The sequence below is a fragment of the Eretmochelys imbricata genome, chromosome 1 (genome assembly GCF_965152235.1).
Source record: "Eretmochelys imbricata isolate rEreImb1 chromosome 1, rEreImb1.hap1, whole genome shotgun sequence".
In the NCBI taxonomy this organism is placed as follows: Eukaryota; Metazoa; Chordata; order Testudines; family Cheloniidae; genus Eretmochelys; species Eretmochelys imbricata.
The window spans coordinates 340,478,258-340,491,940 of record NC_135572.1 but is presented as its reverse complement, the minus strand read 5'-3'; the positions used below and the strand labels follow the sequence as shown (position 1 = coordinate 340,491,940).

Sequence of the window (13,683 nt, the reverse complement as noted above, 5' to 3'; positions counted from 1 at the left end):
TAAATTTAAAAAGGAGAGCTATTAGAAAACATCCCTTTCAGGGAGCATATGAGAGTTAAAATATTTGATAGGTTGTTATGTGGGGTTCCCCACTGAAGTGTTTGTGTAGTGTTTTATAATTTTTTTCACAGATCATAATGACTCCTTTGAACCATTAGTATAATAGCAAATCTATAATCAGTGCTCCTTTCTAATGCATACTGCTGTCTGATAAACTGTAATGACTTTGGTTTTAGGTCCTGATCTCGCAAGCAGTTACACATGTGCAGAACAAACAGTCCCACTGACTTAAATAGTGGAACTACATTTAACTTTATGTAGGTTTATTCAGTTTATGTAACATGCATAAGAACTTGCAGGACCAGCGCCTTATTTTGCAGTGGCACAATCTGCAGGGACCTGGGTTTGGGCAATCAATCTAATGGTTAGAGTCAGGAGCCTGGAACCAAAGCCAGAGTCAGAATCTGAGTCAAAGATCAGAGAGCATGGCTACTCTGGAAACTTCAAAGCGCGGTCGCAAGAGCACTCCCATGGCAGCACTTTGAAGCACTCCTGGTAATCCACCTCCATGAGGGGATTAGCTCTGAGCGCTGGGAGCACGGCTCCCTGTTTACAGTAGCGCTTTAAAGTGCTCTGACTTGCTGTGCACAGGGGCTGATTTTTCACACTCCTGAGCTGGCTGGTTAGAGCACTATAAAATGTAAGTGTAGCCAAGCCCAGAGCCAGAGTCTGGTTCCAAGCCAAAAGTCAGTGCCCGAGTCTGGTGCCAAGCCAGTGGTCAGAGTCAGGAGTCAAGGCAGGCATCAAAGCTGTAGTCAGCATCGGGTTAGGGCACAAGATCACAGACCTAGAGCGAAGCAGGAAAACAGGAACTGGGAATAGATGGGGGTCTGAGTTAAGGAGAGCATGAACAAATGAGAAGGGAGGGCTCAGGAGTTACGCAAGCAGGCAGGGTCCATAGTAACAGCCAACCAAGGATTCACCTAGCTGCTCAGACACCTTCCTCTGCCTCTTTCTGGTTTGTATAGTGCATCCCAGCCAATCTGTAAGGCTGGACATTTCCCCCAAACAGGAATTTTGTGGACGGGGTCCTAGGTGAACTATATCTTTACTAACCCCTTTCTCAACTGGTTCAGGTGAGCTGCCAATGTCTCGCAACCCACAGGCCCGGGTTTGAGGCCTGTAATCCTTCATACAATCCTGTAAATGTTCATGCATGTGAATAATCCCATTAGCCCTAAGAGAGTCTTAGGCCTCGACCACATTAGTTAAAAATGTATGTCTGACCTTTGTACTTAGGAGAGGTGAAAGCTGTTGGAGAATATTTGTTTCAGAGGCATTATGCCCCTCTAGTATAGCTAGATTTATTTTTTGAATCAAACCTTTATCAGCTATTGTCCCATCAAGTGGGTTCATGCCTTTCAGCTGCTTGTAAATTAAATTTTAAAATTAACTATTTTATATAAATGACTTTTTCCAACAATGCAGCACAACAGTCAGCTCTTGAGTGTGTACACTAGTATTTTAAAACAGTAGTTCCTTAAGAGTCTTAGAATATGACTTACTGCACATATTTGGCCATCACATAATACATTACTTCAAGAACTTAAATTCTCTTGGACATAATTGATGGCAATCGCTCCAGAGGATCTGTGACAGTCATTCAGGCTATCAATCTGCTGTCTCAAGCAATCCGTAGGTATGGATTGGTGGCCCAATTCTGCAAACTCTTACTTACCTATGTTAAAATAATGCATATGGACTTTAATAGGCTCCAACTCTGCAAGAACATATGGACAGATTCAGCTTCACACATGTAAGTTATTCCCATAAGCAGTCCCATTCATTTCAATTACTCAATCTTGCAAACATTTATACAGATGAACAAGTAACTCACATAACCATTAAATTTATTTATATATATTTAAAAATATATTTTTTCTTTGCACAATACCCATCATCATTAGTCCATATAGTGGAATATTGGCCTGCACTTTAAAAGTGAACCTATTTTTGAGCTATGCCATAGTAGCATGATGCCTCTGAAATTAGTAGTTTCCTTTTGGTTTTGGCCTCCTCTAATTTATATATATACTATATATACTATATATAGTATATACTATATACTAAACTCCATAGTTGCATCATATAAGCAAACTGTGTAAATATGTGCAGATATGCTGAATTGCACACACAACTATTTGTTTTACACCTGCAAATGGATTTGCCTGCAATTTTGGTAAGTGTAGCTAATGAGACTCTCTTGAAAATTTGACACTTATTACCCAAATGTTCAGCTTAGGATGAATTTCTGAACTATGGTCCCAATTCAGCAAGGTACTTAACCACACATATAGCTAAAAGCACATGAATTGTCCCATTGAAAACATGGTTGATTCAGGCTATAAAGGGCTCAGTCTTGCTCCTAGAGAAATTGGTCATGAAATTCCCATTGAAATCAGTAGGTCCAAAATGGCTAAAAAAGACCATTTATGATGGATATATAGTAAATCCTTACGTATTGTGACATCTACAGTTCCATTTTATGTAAAAACTGAGTTTTAATTACTTGTGCCTATTGTCATATGAGAAGTTGGAGGGAGAGGGAGGGGAGTTATTACCCTGATTTTGTAGAAATAAGACTTTAAGTTAGAGATAGGTCCAAGCTACAAAGTTCTGACCTGAATTCAAATCCAGTTCCAAACGGGGACAAAGTTCTGGGGCATTTAAATTTCCATTGTGGTTTGGGCCCATTTCTAGTTCAAACTATGATTAATGTTATCATTCACAATGGGACATATTGCTTTGGGGATTCTTTTTACATACCACTGACAATTAAAGTGGAGAGATGCTCAGTAATTTCATTACTTTTATCTGAATACAAATGCATTCACTGATTGCTAATACATATCTTTCTTTTTGATGTAGTTCAATCCACATCAAAATATGTATTCTTGTTAATGTCTGTTTCCTGTGATTCTGAAACTAGAAACTGCTCATTTATTATTCACATGTTCTCTCTTTCGTTTCTGTCTATTCCCATTTTCTCTCATGCTGCTTCCTCCACTTTCCTATCTCCATTTATTACACTGTCTCCTCACTGGGTCCATGCAGACAAGTCATGGTTGTCCAGAATGCAAGGTAGAGTGACTTATCTTTCAATTTTATTCTTTGAAGCATGCATGCATCAAGCTGTGATTACCTTATGCATGTACCTGTAGATTTTCATTGAGTTCTGGTGACCTATAAATCCAGGAATCAAGACTGGCTTTGCTGTTCACTGTCTAATGAATCTGATTTCCAGAAGGGAAAGAAATTGGTGGAGGAGGGGGGGAATTGTTGTGGTTCCTGATGCAGTAACGTTTTAGGATCAAACTCTGTAGTTCTTAATTATTTAAAACTTCCACTGAAGTGAATGGGAATTTTGTTCAATCAAATACTGCGTAAATTGGTCCTTACTCTTTGATGCTTGTGATTAACTGTGAACTTGTCACATAATTTTCAGCAGAGGTTACTGCTGAGAGACAATCAGAGATGCTGACATTATTTGGAAGTGACCCAATTCTACCTTTCTTTGGAGAACTATTGTACACCTTATACAAAACCTTTGCCTAGAATTATATTATAGATTATTGTACTAGATGGATTTATAGCTTTCTAGCAAAAGTCCACATATAAATGGCAGTCTGAAGTAAGCAGAACTGAAATATTAGTTAGATTTACCTGTGCTGGGTTTTGGAGTACAGGTATAAAACAGATTAAATGACAAAATTCTGCTCTTAAATACACCAGTGTCAACCCACAGCAGAGTGGGTACAGAACCAGATTTTCTGTTTTGTTGGAAATTCCATGATTTTGAATTTTTTTCTATTCCAAAACAGAATGAAAACAAAACTAAACAAAAATGAAATTTTCCTATGAAACCAAATACCAAAACAAAATTCATTTCAGGTCAATCAAAATATTTCATTTGGATAAAATATAAACATTTCATTGCAATTTTGACGTTAAAAACATTTTCCACTATGTTTTTGTGGAAAAACAATTAATTTTGTTCTGAAAAGTCATTTGTAAATGAAAAATTGGAATGTTCCCTTCAAAAAATGTCAAAGCACTTTTGTCTGAGATTTGGATGGGAGGGGTAAGGAGTGGGGGGCGCGAGGGTGAGAAGGGTGGAAGAGGGTCCTAAAGAAAATTTTATTGAAATTGACACATTTTACAAAACCTGTCAATTCAGAGGAAAATGGCCTATTTGTCAAAAAACACTTGTTTTGACTAAAAATTTCTGACCAGCTCCAACTCAGAGTAATACCAGATACAATTCAGTGCTCTAATCTCACATTTATTTAAAAAGGAAAATTTAAGCAGGCTAATAGGTGGCTTTTTTAATAAACAAATTCCGCTCTGCCTCAAATCACGGTTATTTCATAATTAATATAATTATATAATTCATGTATTCAAACGTTAATTTTTCCATGTAAGAGTAGTCTAATACTTTCTTTATTCTATAAGTAATGTATTGTGTTACTGCATATAGCAACAGGGTATAAAAGGGGAAACCCAGAGAAATGATAAAGAAAAGGAAGAGCCTCTGTTTGTGTTCTTTCCACATATGGCATGTCTTATGAGTTTCAAGTATGAACTCCATTGGGAGTTGACTAGTTTTAATGAAGGTGTTGTATCAAAGCATCACCATCTGTTAATCACAGGCAAAGGGAAAAGTGGTAATCTAGTGGGACAGATCCAATGTATTTGCCAGGTCTTTCTTCTTAAAATTGCACAGTCCTTCAAGTGGCATTCTGCTTTGTGTGGGCTTTTCTAGATTTAGTCAGTGTTGTTGTTTTTTAATTTCTTGCTGTGCAACAGACTCAGTCCCTTTTGCAATAGCACTTCAGGCCAAATTCTGCTCTCACAGATATAAAACTGGAGTAACTCAGGGTCAGCCTTAGGGAAAAGGATGCCCTGGATGAACTTATATTTTGGCACTCCTGGCAGAGGCACCCGCCCATGACCCCTGGCCCCCACAGTCTCCCCACTATTGCCCCTGACCCCCGCAGGCTCTCCAGGCTCCCCACCCTCATTGCGCCCAAGCCCCACTTCCTCCCCACAGTGCTTAATTTATAATGAGAGACCTGCCAGGGCTCAGGCCCATTAACCCTTGGCACAAATTAAGCACTGGTTGGGTGGCTCAGAAATTCCCTCTCTGTGCAGCCTGGTCTGGATAGCCGGAGAGCAGCAGTGGATGGCCAGGTGCCCAGCTCTGAAGGCAGAGCCACTGCCACGAGTGACTGGCTGTCCAGGCCGGGCTACACAGAGAGGGAGTTTCTGAGCCCAGGGCCTTCCCCAGCCGTATACCTCTTGACCACTGCGCCCGCGGGAAGGGGATACCAGGGGTTGGCCCACTGGCTCCGCAGGGGCGAGCCTGTTGCCTGTGTCTCCCCGCCAGTTGGCAGCTCCAGGTGCCATCACCTTCCCCTCTGCCTGGCTTGCCAGTGGCTCCAGCCCCAGACTTGCCCACACAACCCCCCCTCTCTGGCAGCCCAGGCCCACCAGCTTGCAACACTCAGGTGGTGCCCCCCCACGACCCCGACCATGGCACCTTGGACAGTCACCCATGTTGCCCACCCCTAAGGCTAACCCAGGAGTAACTGCCCGGAGTTCATGGGAATTACTCAAGATTTACAGTGGTATCAAGGAGACCAGCAGGGGGGTCCAATCCCCTACCCACTTTCAAAACCCAAGATCTCCTCCCCTGAAACCAGTATATCCCTTGAGTACCAGAATCATCCAGACCAAGTTCCAGTGCCTCTGAACTGTCTTCAAGCTCCTGTGTTCCCCACTGTCCCTGCCCCCTTTCTCCTGCCCCTGGGTAGGAGGGAAATGGATTCCAACTTGTGCAAGGGGAGTCTGGGTGAGTTAATTTTTACAAGTCGGCATTAGCTGATCAGAAAAGTAGTGTGAGGACAGAGAGATGCTCACCCCAGTCCTGCCCTTCTCAGCTTACCCCATCTCCAGATGTGCAGAGACAGCTTCAGAAAGGCCTAAGGAGGGGCTTGGGAGCAGGAGAATGGGGGGAACATGCCACTGAGTTTGTCTGGTTTTCTTAATAGGCATAAATATTTAAGTGGACCATGAAATAGGATTAGTCATCATAGTCTTTCTGCTTCCCAGAGAGGTTTACGGTTTGGTGGTGTTGGTGGTAGTGGGGTGGTTGTTTTTGCCTTCTTTGCAAAGAATGCAGAGTAATAAGACTATAGGGTGAATTTCTTTTTAACATGCATTCATTCCCCCTGAAATCCCATCCATCTTTCTTACTGATGCATGATAAAAAAGAAAAAGAAAAAGAGCTCCTTTTTTAACAGATATCTTTACACTCTGAGGTTGTCAGACCCAATTGCATTATGGACATGTTCTGCTTTCCTCTCTTAAGTGGACGTGGGAAGATACTCTGCTTTACAAACCACAGTGCCCTACACATTTTTTAGTAAATTGGAGAACAGTAGTACATCATGTTTTGAAAGAAAATGAATGGGGCTGTGTGAAATGGGCTAGGTGTGGGATGCAGAAGAGCTGCAAGTCACTGTCTTTACAGATTTCAGAGTAGCAGCCCTGTTAGTCTGTATTCGCAAAAAGAAAAGGAGTACTTGTGGCGCCTTAGAGACTAACACATTTATTTGAGCTGTAGCTCACGAAAGCTTATGCTCAAATAAATTTGTTCGTCTCTAAGGTGCCACAAGTCCTCCTTTTCTTTTTGTCTTTACAGAGTGTCACTCAGAACTGAATGTCTGAGGAAAAGAGGCAGGAGAGGGATTTCATGTCACTGTGCTCACAAATGCCTCGTTATTACGGAGCAGACCTCAGATGTGCTGTATGTTCCTCAGGGCCTGTGATGTAATATAGTGTGAGAAAGAGGAGAATGTGGGCCTTTGGGCCTTTCTGAAAAATATGTATATAGATAGAAAAACAGATATGAGACAATAGAGTAGAGCCTGTCAGAAAATGGTAAGTATTTTCTGTGGAAAAAAATTGGAAAGAACTTTTCACAACTGTTTGCACAATTTATTTCAGTGGAGCCACTTGTATAGTATAATGTACTGTTTGACATGAGTAAGAGTATCGACTACGACCACTGTGTCCAAAGCTGTAATTATGCAAGTACTCAAAATGAGGCAATCCGTACTGGTGTTTACTCCATTAGAACCATAGCAGAGGGAGGAAATCATATTTGCCAAAAGAACAGGGACAAATCAAGCTGGGAAATATTACTTATACGCTTTCAGAGTGGTCTTAAAACAAGGAAGAATAATCAAAAATAAAATAAACCAATCTTCAAGTCTTTGATTGTTCCTTTACATTAGGGCCATGTTTAAATGTAAATAAAAGAGCAGTTAACTTTCATTTATCAAAATGGTTCTGCACTTTAAATCTATTTGGGTGCTCAGAATCCTAGAAGTTCTTGGTATTTTCTTAGGTAACCCTATGACATCTTTTCCATTAACATTTTATATTAAATTAAAATTGGTATACAAGTGGATCTAGCATCAGGGCTTATAGTGCCCAAGGAATCCATAATGTATGAAAGGTGAGTGCATTACTTGCTCTTCACCCAGGAAATGCAGAGTATAATTGAGTATATTTCAGCTCCTTTTTAATGCAGCTAATTCAGCCAAACTTCTTATACTTGCCTATTGATAAAAACGAGCTTGATGCACTTTTATGCTTGGTCTCACTACAGTCAGAGGCGAAGCCAGAGAACAGGATCAGTATGAAATTATGTTTCTTTCATTAACAGTATATCAGTGTACCATTGCTTTCATTTAATGTTCCTATAAGATGAGACTCCTGTGATTAAAGAATACAAAATAAAAATAAAATGGATTAAGCCTACCTAAATGTGATAACAGAAAGATGTTCTTTGGGAAAGAAACACATTATCATTTACAGTTGTAATTAAAGCCCTGCTCTAAAGAGGCAGGAGGTATGTATAACTACAGTAAAAAAAAAAAAAAAAAAAAAAGGCTTGTGTTTCCTGATGCTGGAGGTTGAACAGTTTTCTTGTAGGCAGGCTGAGCTTTCAGAAGGCTCATAACGTCAGCTTTTTAAAGATAGCATCATGAAACCATGGTACAGCAGCTTGGGCAATGCAGATAAAGAAGGTAGGCGCTCATTGTATTCTTATAGCCCTGAGTTGTTGCAGGTTTTTTTCTATTTCCATAAAATATATTCTGTACAAGAACAGAAGGAAACAAAAGAGGACTAATGTAATGTTCCCTTCCTTTGTTCAAATTCAGTGCTGAGTACAAGCGGAGGACTAAATACGTGCAGAAAAGCTTGAATCCCGAGTGGAATCAGACGGTCATTTATAAAAGTATCTCCATGGAGCAGGTACATGACTATTAACACTATCCACTGTGATTTTCTGTTCTATTATTTGTATGGCCAGTAACTGTCATTGTGGAATCAGGGGTGATATTGGAGGGAGTTCATCCCCCTGAGAAATCCTGCTATCAAATTGAAGGGAAGCTTGAATGATTTCCTTGCCTCTGATAGAGTTCACTCTCTCTACAGATACAGTTTGAGCATCTCTGCCAGAGATTTAGTTGCCCCTTCAACTCGTAAAAATACTTCCCAATAGTTTTGGTTTTTTTACTTTGGAATTCACCGTATTTCACCTACTATCAGTTATTTAAAAAAGCGTTTGGAGGCAAATACCCTTGATCCCTCTATTAGTTCTATACGAACATACACATCATTTAAAGTCACACCAGGTCAACATTACTATGCTGGACTATCAATATACTTAGTGTATTTTCCAGGGATAAGTAAGTTCAAGCACATTTAACATAGATTTGTTCACCAAGTGGCATAGGCGTCAACTTCTGCTGGCACTGGTCGGTGCTCAATCCCCCTCTGTCCCCGGCCCCTCCCTGACTTCACCCCATCCTGCCCCTGCCCTGCCCCCTTCCCCAAAGTCCCTGCCCCAACTCTGCCCCCTCCCTGCCCCTATTCCAATCCCTTCCCCAAATCCTGGCCCCGGCCCTGCCTCTTCCCCACCTCCTCCCCTGAGCACGCCACAGTCCCACTCCTCCCCATCCCTCTCAGAGCTTGTTACGCCATGAAACAGCTGTATTGCGGTGGCAAGTGCTGGGAGAAGAAGCGGGAAATGGCGCGCTCAGAAGAGGAGGCGGAGGTGAGGTAGGGCGGGGGGGGCAGAGCAGGGAGGGAGCGGAGCTTGGCTGCTGGTGGGTGCAAAGCACCCACCAATTTTCCCCGTGGTTGCTCTAGCTCTGGAGCATCCACAGAGTTAGCGCCTATGCCAAGTGTTGTTGTCTTTGTCTCACTGTCTGGAGTGGCTCACGACCCTGAGTGCCAACCTTGGGGCAGACTGTCAAGAAGCAGGGGAAAAACTCCAACCTGGTTGTATGTTCTATAATGAGATTTAGTAACAACCTAGTAACAAGTGTGATCTCCTAAAGCACTATACCAGTCTTACCATGGAGTCACAGAGAGTCCCACTGCCACCCGGGCAAGATGGACATTATAACAGATGGTTGCTTTACACCAAAAATCACAACAATATTCAGGTTAGTCCCAGTCCTGAAGGACCAGTCACTTACTTCAGGCCAGTTGTACTCAGATCTGAAACCAAAGACAGTACTTGTAGCTAATCCTGTAACAAACCAGCCACAGGTTTAGTAACTAGGAAAAAGAAATAAGAGTTCTTTACAAGAGTAAAGCAGGTAAACACACACACACACACACACACACACACACACGAGTTACAGTCAGCTTTCAAAAAGTAATAGAAACTTCTGTAGTAAGCAGACTCTATGTATCCTTTAGGGCTAACCCAGGCAAAACATACTTAGAAAGCCTCACCCTCAGAGTTCAAGCAGCAAAAGAATAATAAATTCTCCTTAACAGGCATTTTTATTCCCTTCCCCCAGCATCCCAGTGATAAAATGAGGGGTTGGGCACGTAATCTCTTCAGGGCTGTGGGAGACAAAATCAACAAAATCTTTGTTCCACGATGGCCCATTTGGATTCAATAGTCTTTCCTCATGGGCAGGAATCTGTAGGAATCCAGCATTTTGCATTAGGTGAAGTCTTCTTTATTGTTTGGTGAGCTACATAGTTTCAAAGCAAACATTTTACAGTTATAGAACAAACACTTCAGTATTACCTTATAGCATGGTTTTAAGTGAGATTATGCATGCAGCAATTTACAGGCATTTCATAAAGTCTAAACACTAGACATATAGATATAAATTCAGTACCTATCTTAATAATACTCCAGAGGTAATACTGACTGGTTTACCGTTATGCATTTGTCAGTGTTCAGTGAGGTCTAAGGGCTTTGGCATTAGTTTGCACTTGGTCTGGTGGCGTCACCATCTTCTTTTGAGACAGCCTAGTTAGCTGATGACCATCAGAGATCTTCCTTCCTGGCATCTAGCAGGTCTAAGATGCACCTGCTGAGTCTCAGGATTGTAACTAGAGACTCAGGCTTTGAGTGTTTTCCAGGTCTGTGAGGCTGCCTCCAGGATCCCACACTTTCAGCAATGCACAGCTGCAGGCATGGCAACTCTGAATGTGATGCTGAATTAACTAGAGAGAGTGAGTCAAGACATAGAGCATGTCTAAGATGTAGAAACAAGAAGTCTTGCTCCTTACAGTCATCCAGATTCACTTATATTAGGGGTTCTGTTGTTTTCTATATTTAAATAAAATACATATGGAATGTTGCTTTTTCACACATAACAGTGAGGGGCTTAAGGATGGGCTTAGTCCCCTGAGAGGAACATTTTAGGGTTTCTATTTTCCAAGAGTAGACCGGCTTCAGTCACAGTTAGGGAGGGGAGTCCCTCATGTTCTCAAAAGCTTTCTCCTGCTTACTATTGTTAGTTTTCTAAATCTAATCTTGAGTTCCGAAATCAGCTGTGGTAGCCTTTAGCATGGCAGTGGTCTGAGTGTGAGAAAGAGAAGTTTTGTCCTTTTTAAAAAAATATGACAAAACGAGGGTCTCCCTCCTGGTTTAAATCCAAAAATTATGGAGTAATGGACCTAGACAGATTATTTGTTTCCAGCACCTGGATCCAGTTGCATTTCCCGAATGTTCCTGTATTTCTTAGCATTTAAGTTCTTGACACTTTCAGATTTGATTTTTCACAGCCATCCAATCTCTCAGTACTTTATAAATGACTTCAGCATGCCAAGCTTGCTACTGCAGAATGTCCAGATTTTTTCAGCTGCCTTGATCTGGTCCTTCATCCTGACACACAGCCCTTAAAATTAGCCTCCCAATTTCAAACTTGATTATTTATTCTTCTCTTTCAGTGATGACAGTGTGGATTAGTGAATTCGTTTTTGCATGAAGCAACACTAAGAAGGCTGGAGAGGGGACTAATGTGGTTCACAGGATTGATAATGGGTAGGGCTGCATGTCAGTCATGGAGGTCATGGAAGTCACAGATTCCGTGACTTTCCGCAGTGTCCGTGACTTCTGCAGGAGTCAGTGTGGATGACCTCAGGGCCGCCCAAACAGCTGGCTCTGGGGCCAGCTGCTCAGGTGGCCCCAGGGACAGCCAAGCCCTGGGGACAGCCACACCAGCCACTGCTCAGGTGGCCCCCGGCAGCTGTCCCAGGGCGGCCAGAGCAGCCGCAGTCTGTGGCCCAGGCAGCATTCCCTGGGTGGCCGGCCAGAGCAGCTGTGGTCTCTGGCCCCAGGCAGTGGTCCCCAGGCAGCTGGCAGGAGCAGCCCCAGTCCACGGCCCCCGGCAGCAGGTGCCGCTGGCCCCGGGTGCCTCCAGCCTCAGGAGCCACCTCTGCCCCCAGCAATGACCACCCCAGCAGCGTCCCCCACAAAACATCCCTCCCCACACTCCCCCGCCCAAGTTTTAGTCACAGGTATTTTTAGTATAAGTCATGGACAGATCATGGCCATGAAGTTTTGTGACCTGTCTATGACTTTTACTAAAAATACTCATGACTAAATCGTAGCCTTAATAATGGGCTATGGAGTCTTTTACTGCTAAGGTCATGGGCTGAAATCCAGCTCAGTTATGGCTTTCAGGGTTTGTGTAAACTTGTATTTTGGTGTCACACCTTGGGGGTTTGCATACATAGCATTTCAAACTAATCCAAAAGTTCAAAGTGAAATTCAACCAAATCCCTGCCTGTTTTCACAGTGAAGGTATGCGAAATGAAAATGGTATGGCTGCAATGCAGCCCCTAAACCTCCCAGGTTCACTAAAGAGGTTTGTAAATCTTAGCAAACTTTCCAAATAATCCAGGCTGATTTTCAAGTTTAAAATGGTTTGGTTTCAGGGTCTGCTGTGAACATGTCACAGGTCTAGTTAGCAGGGACTGAACATCAAAAATTTATTTGGTGACCTTAAATGAGCTGATGTTCTCAGCCAGAGCCTAGTAGAAAGTTGTCTGTATCTCAGCCACTCTTACCACAGGCCCTAATTGGCAAAGTAACAGTCAAAAGTTTGCCGTTCAGGATGCCAGCTAGGGCCTGTGCTAAGAGTGGCTGAAATACTGACACCTGCTCACTGAGCTAAGATCAAAGAATTTAAAATGTGACAAAAAAGAATTTTAAATTTTTTTAACCTTTGCTTCTACTGTCACTACAATCGTATTCTGTTCTCTTCCATGGAGGTTCTGGGCAAAATTTTCAGAATGAATAGTTTATTCAAGGAAAAATGCAGTTTTATTCCAACTTTCAGCAAATTTGACAAATAGTTTCAGAATGGTTGGAGGAAGAAATGGTGTTGATGCTGGTATCCTTCCCATTTACAACCTTTAGCCCAGTGGTTCAGGCACTGGACTTTCTTGATTCAACAAAAATTCCAAAAAAAATCAGATTCTGTTTGATCCAAACTGCATTTTGTTTTTAATTTTTCAGAAAGACCATGTCACCCAACCAAAAAATCAGTTATTCACCTTGCTCTATGTTAATACAGCACTCATCACCTTGGTATCTGAGTGCCTTCCAGTAATACATTAAAGAGAAGTATATTAAGAGATGTGACTAACATCTGTCACATGTTGTTTGTTCTTTCGTCGTCTCTGCCAGGGGAGAACTGTGTGCAACATAGTGTCTTTTTTTGGTAGGGACTTTTCTTTTCACACCTCTCCTGGCATGTATCTGTTGGCTAGAGAGAATGAGATGGTTGTGTAGGTGGATGATTCTTCTCTTAGGAAAATTCAGTGCTATTCCATGAATTAGCAAGAGTTCCACAGAGCAGCAAGGTTAAATACCTTGCCAAGATAGCAAATAGCACCATAGTCCCTCCCAGCATTGGATCTTTCCTGATATTTGTGATTCCAGTTGTTCCTAGAGTATATGATGGCTGCAAATGCACATATAAATAAACATATACTACAGCTTGGAGAATTGTCTCCATGTCAAGGTGTTCATAGTGTCTGGACGCATAGCCAACATGGATTGATATTTCACAACAGTTTGATAATGACTATAAATAGGAGTTTAAGAGAATAACAATGCTGGTTGCAGAACAGATGTTCTGATCAGCAAACTACTTAAGCTACATCGGATTGTGAATTAGCCATATACTGTCAGCAATCATTTCCTTGCTAGTGTTGGCTCAAAAACTTGATAAAACTATTCTTTCAGAGAAGCATTTTCCACTCCGCCATCAGTTTGGAGAGTTGGTC

The 13,683-nt window shown here is 41.9% G+C and overlaps 1 protein-coding gene across 1 annotated transcript in view; it reads left to right on the top strand.

Moving 5' to 3' along the window:
• Positions 1 to 13,683, top strand: part of PCLO (piccolo presynaptic cytomatrix protein) — a 535,987-nt gene that overhangs the window by 439,282 nt on the left and 83,022 nt on the right. The window contains exons 18-19 of the mRNA XM_077807877.1: positions 3,115 to 3,141; positions 8,292 to 8,385. Coding sequence (XP_077664003.1) covers positions 3,115 to 3,141; positions 8,292 to 8,385 — 121 coding nt within the window. The remainder of the gene's footprint in view (positions 1 to 3,114; positions 3,142 to 8,291; positions 8,386 to 13,683) is intronic.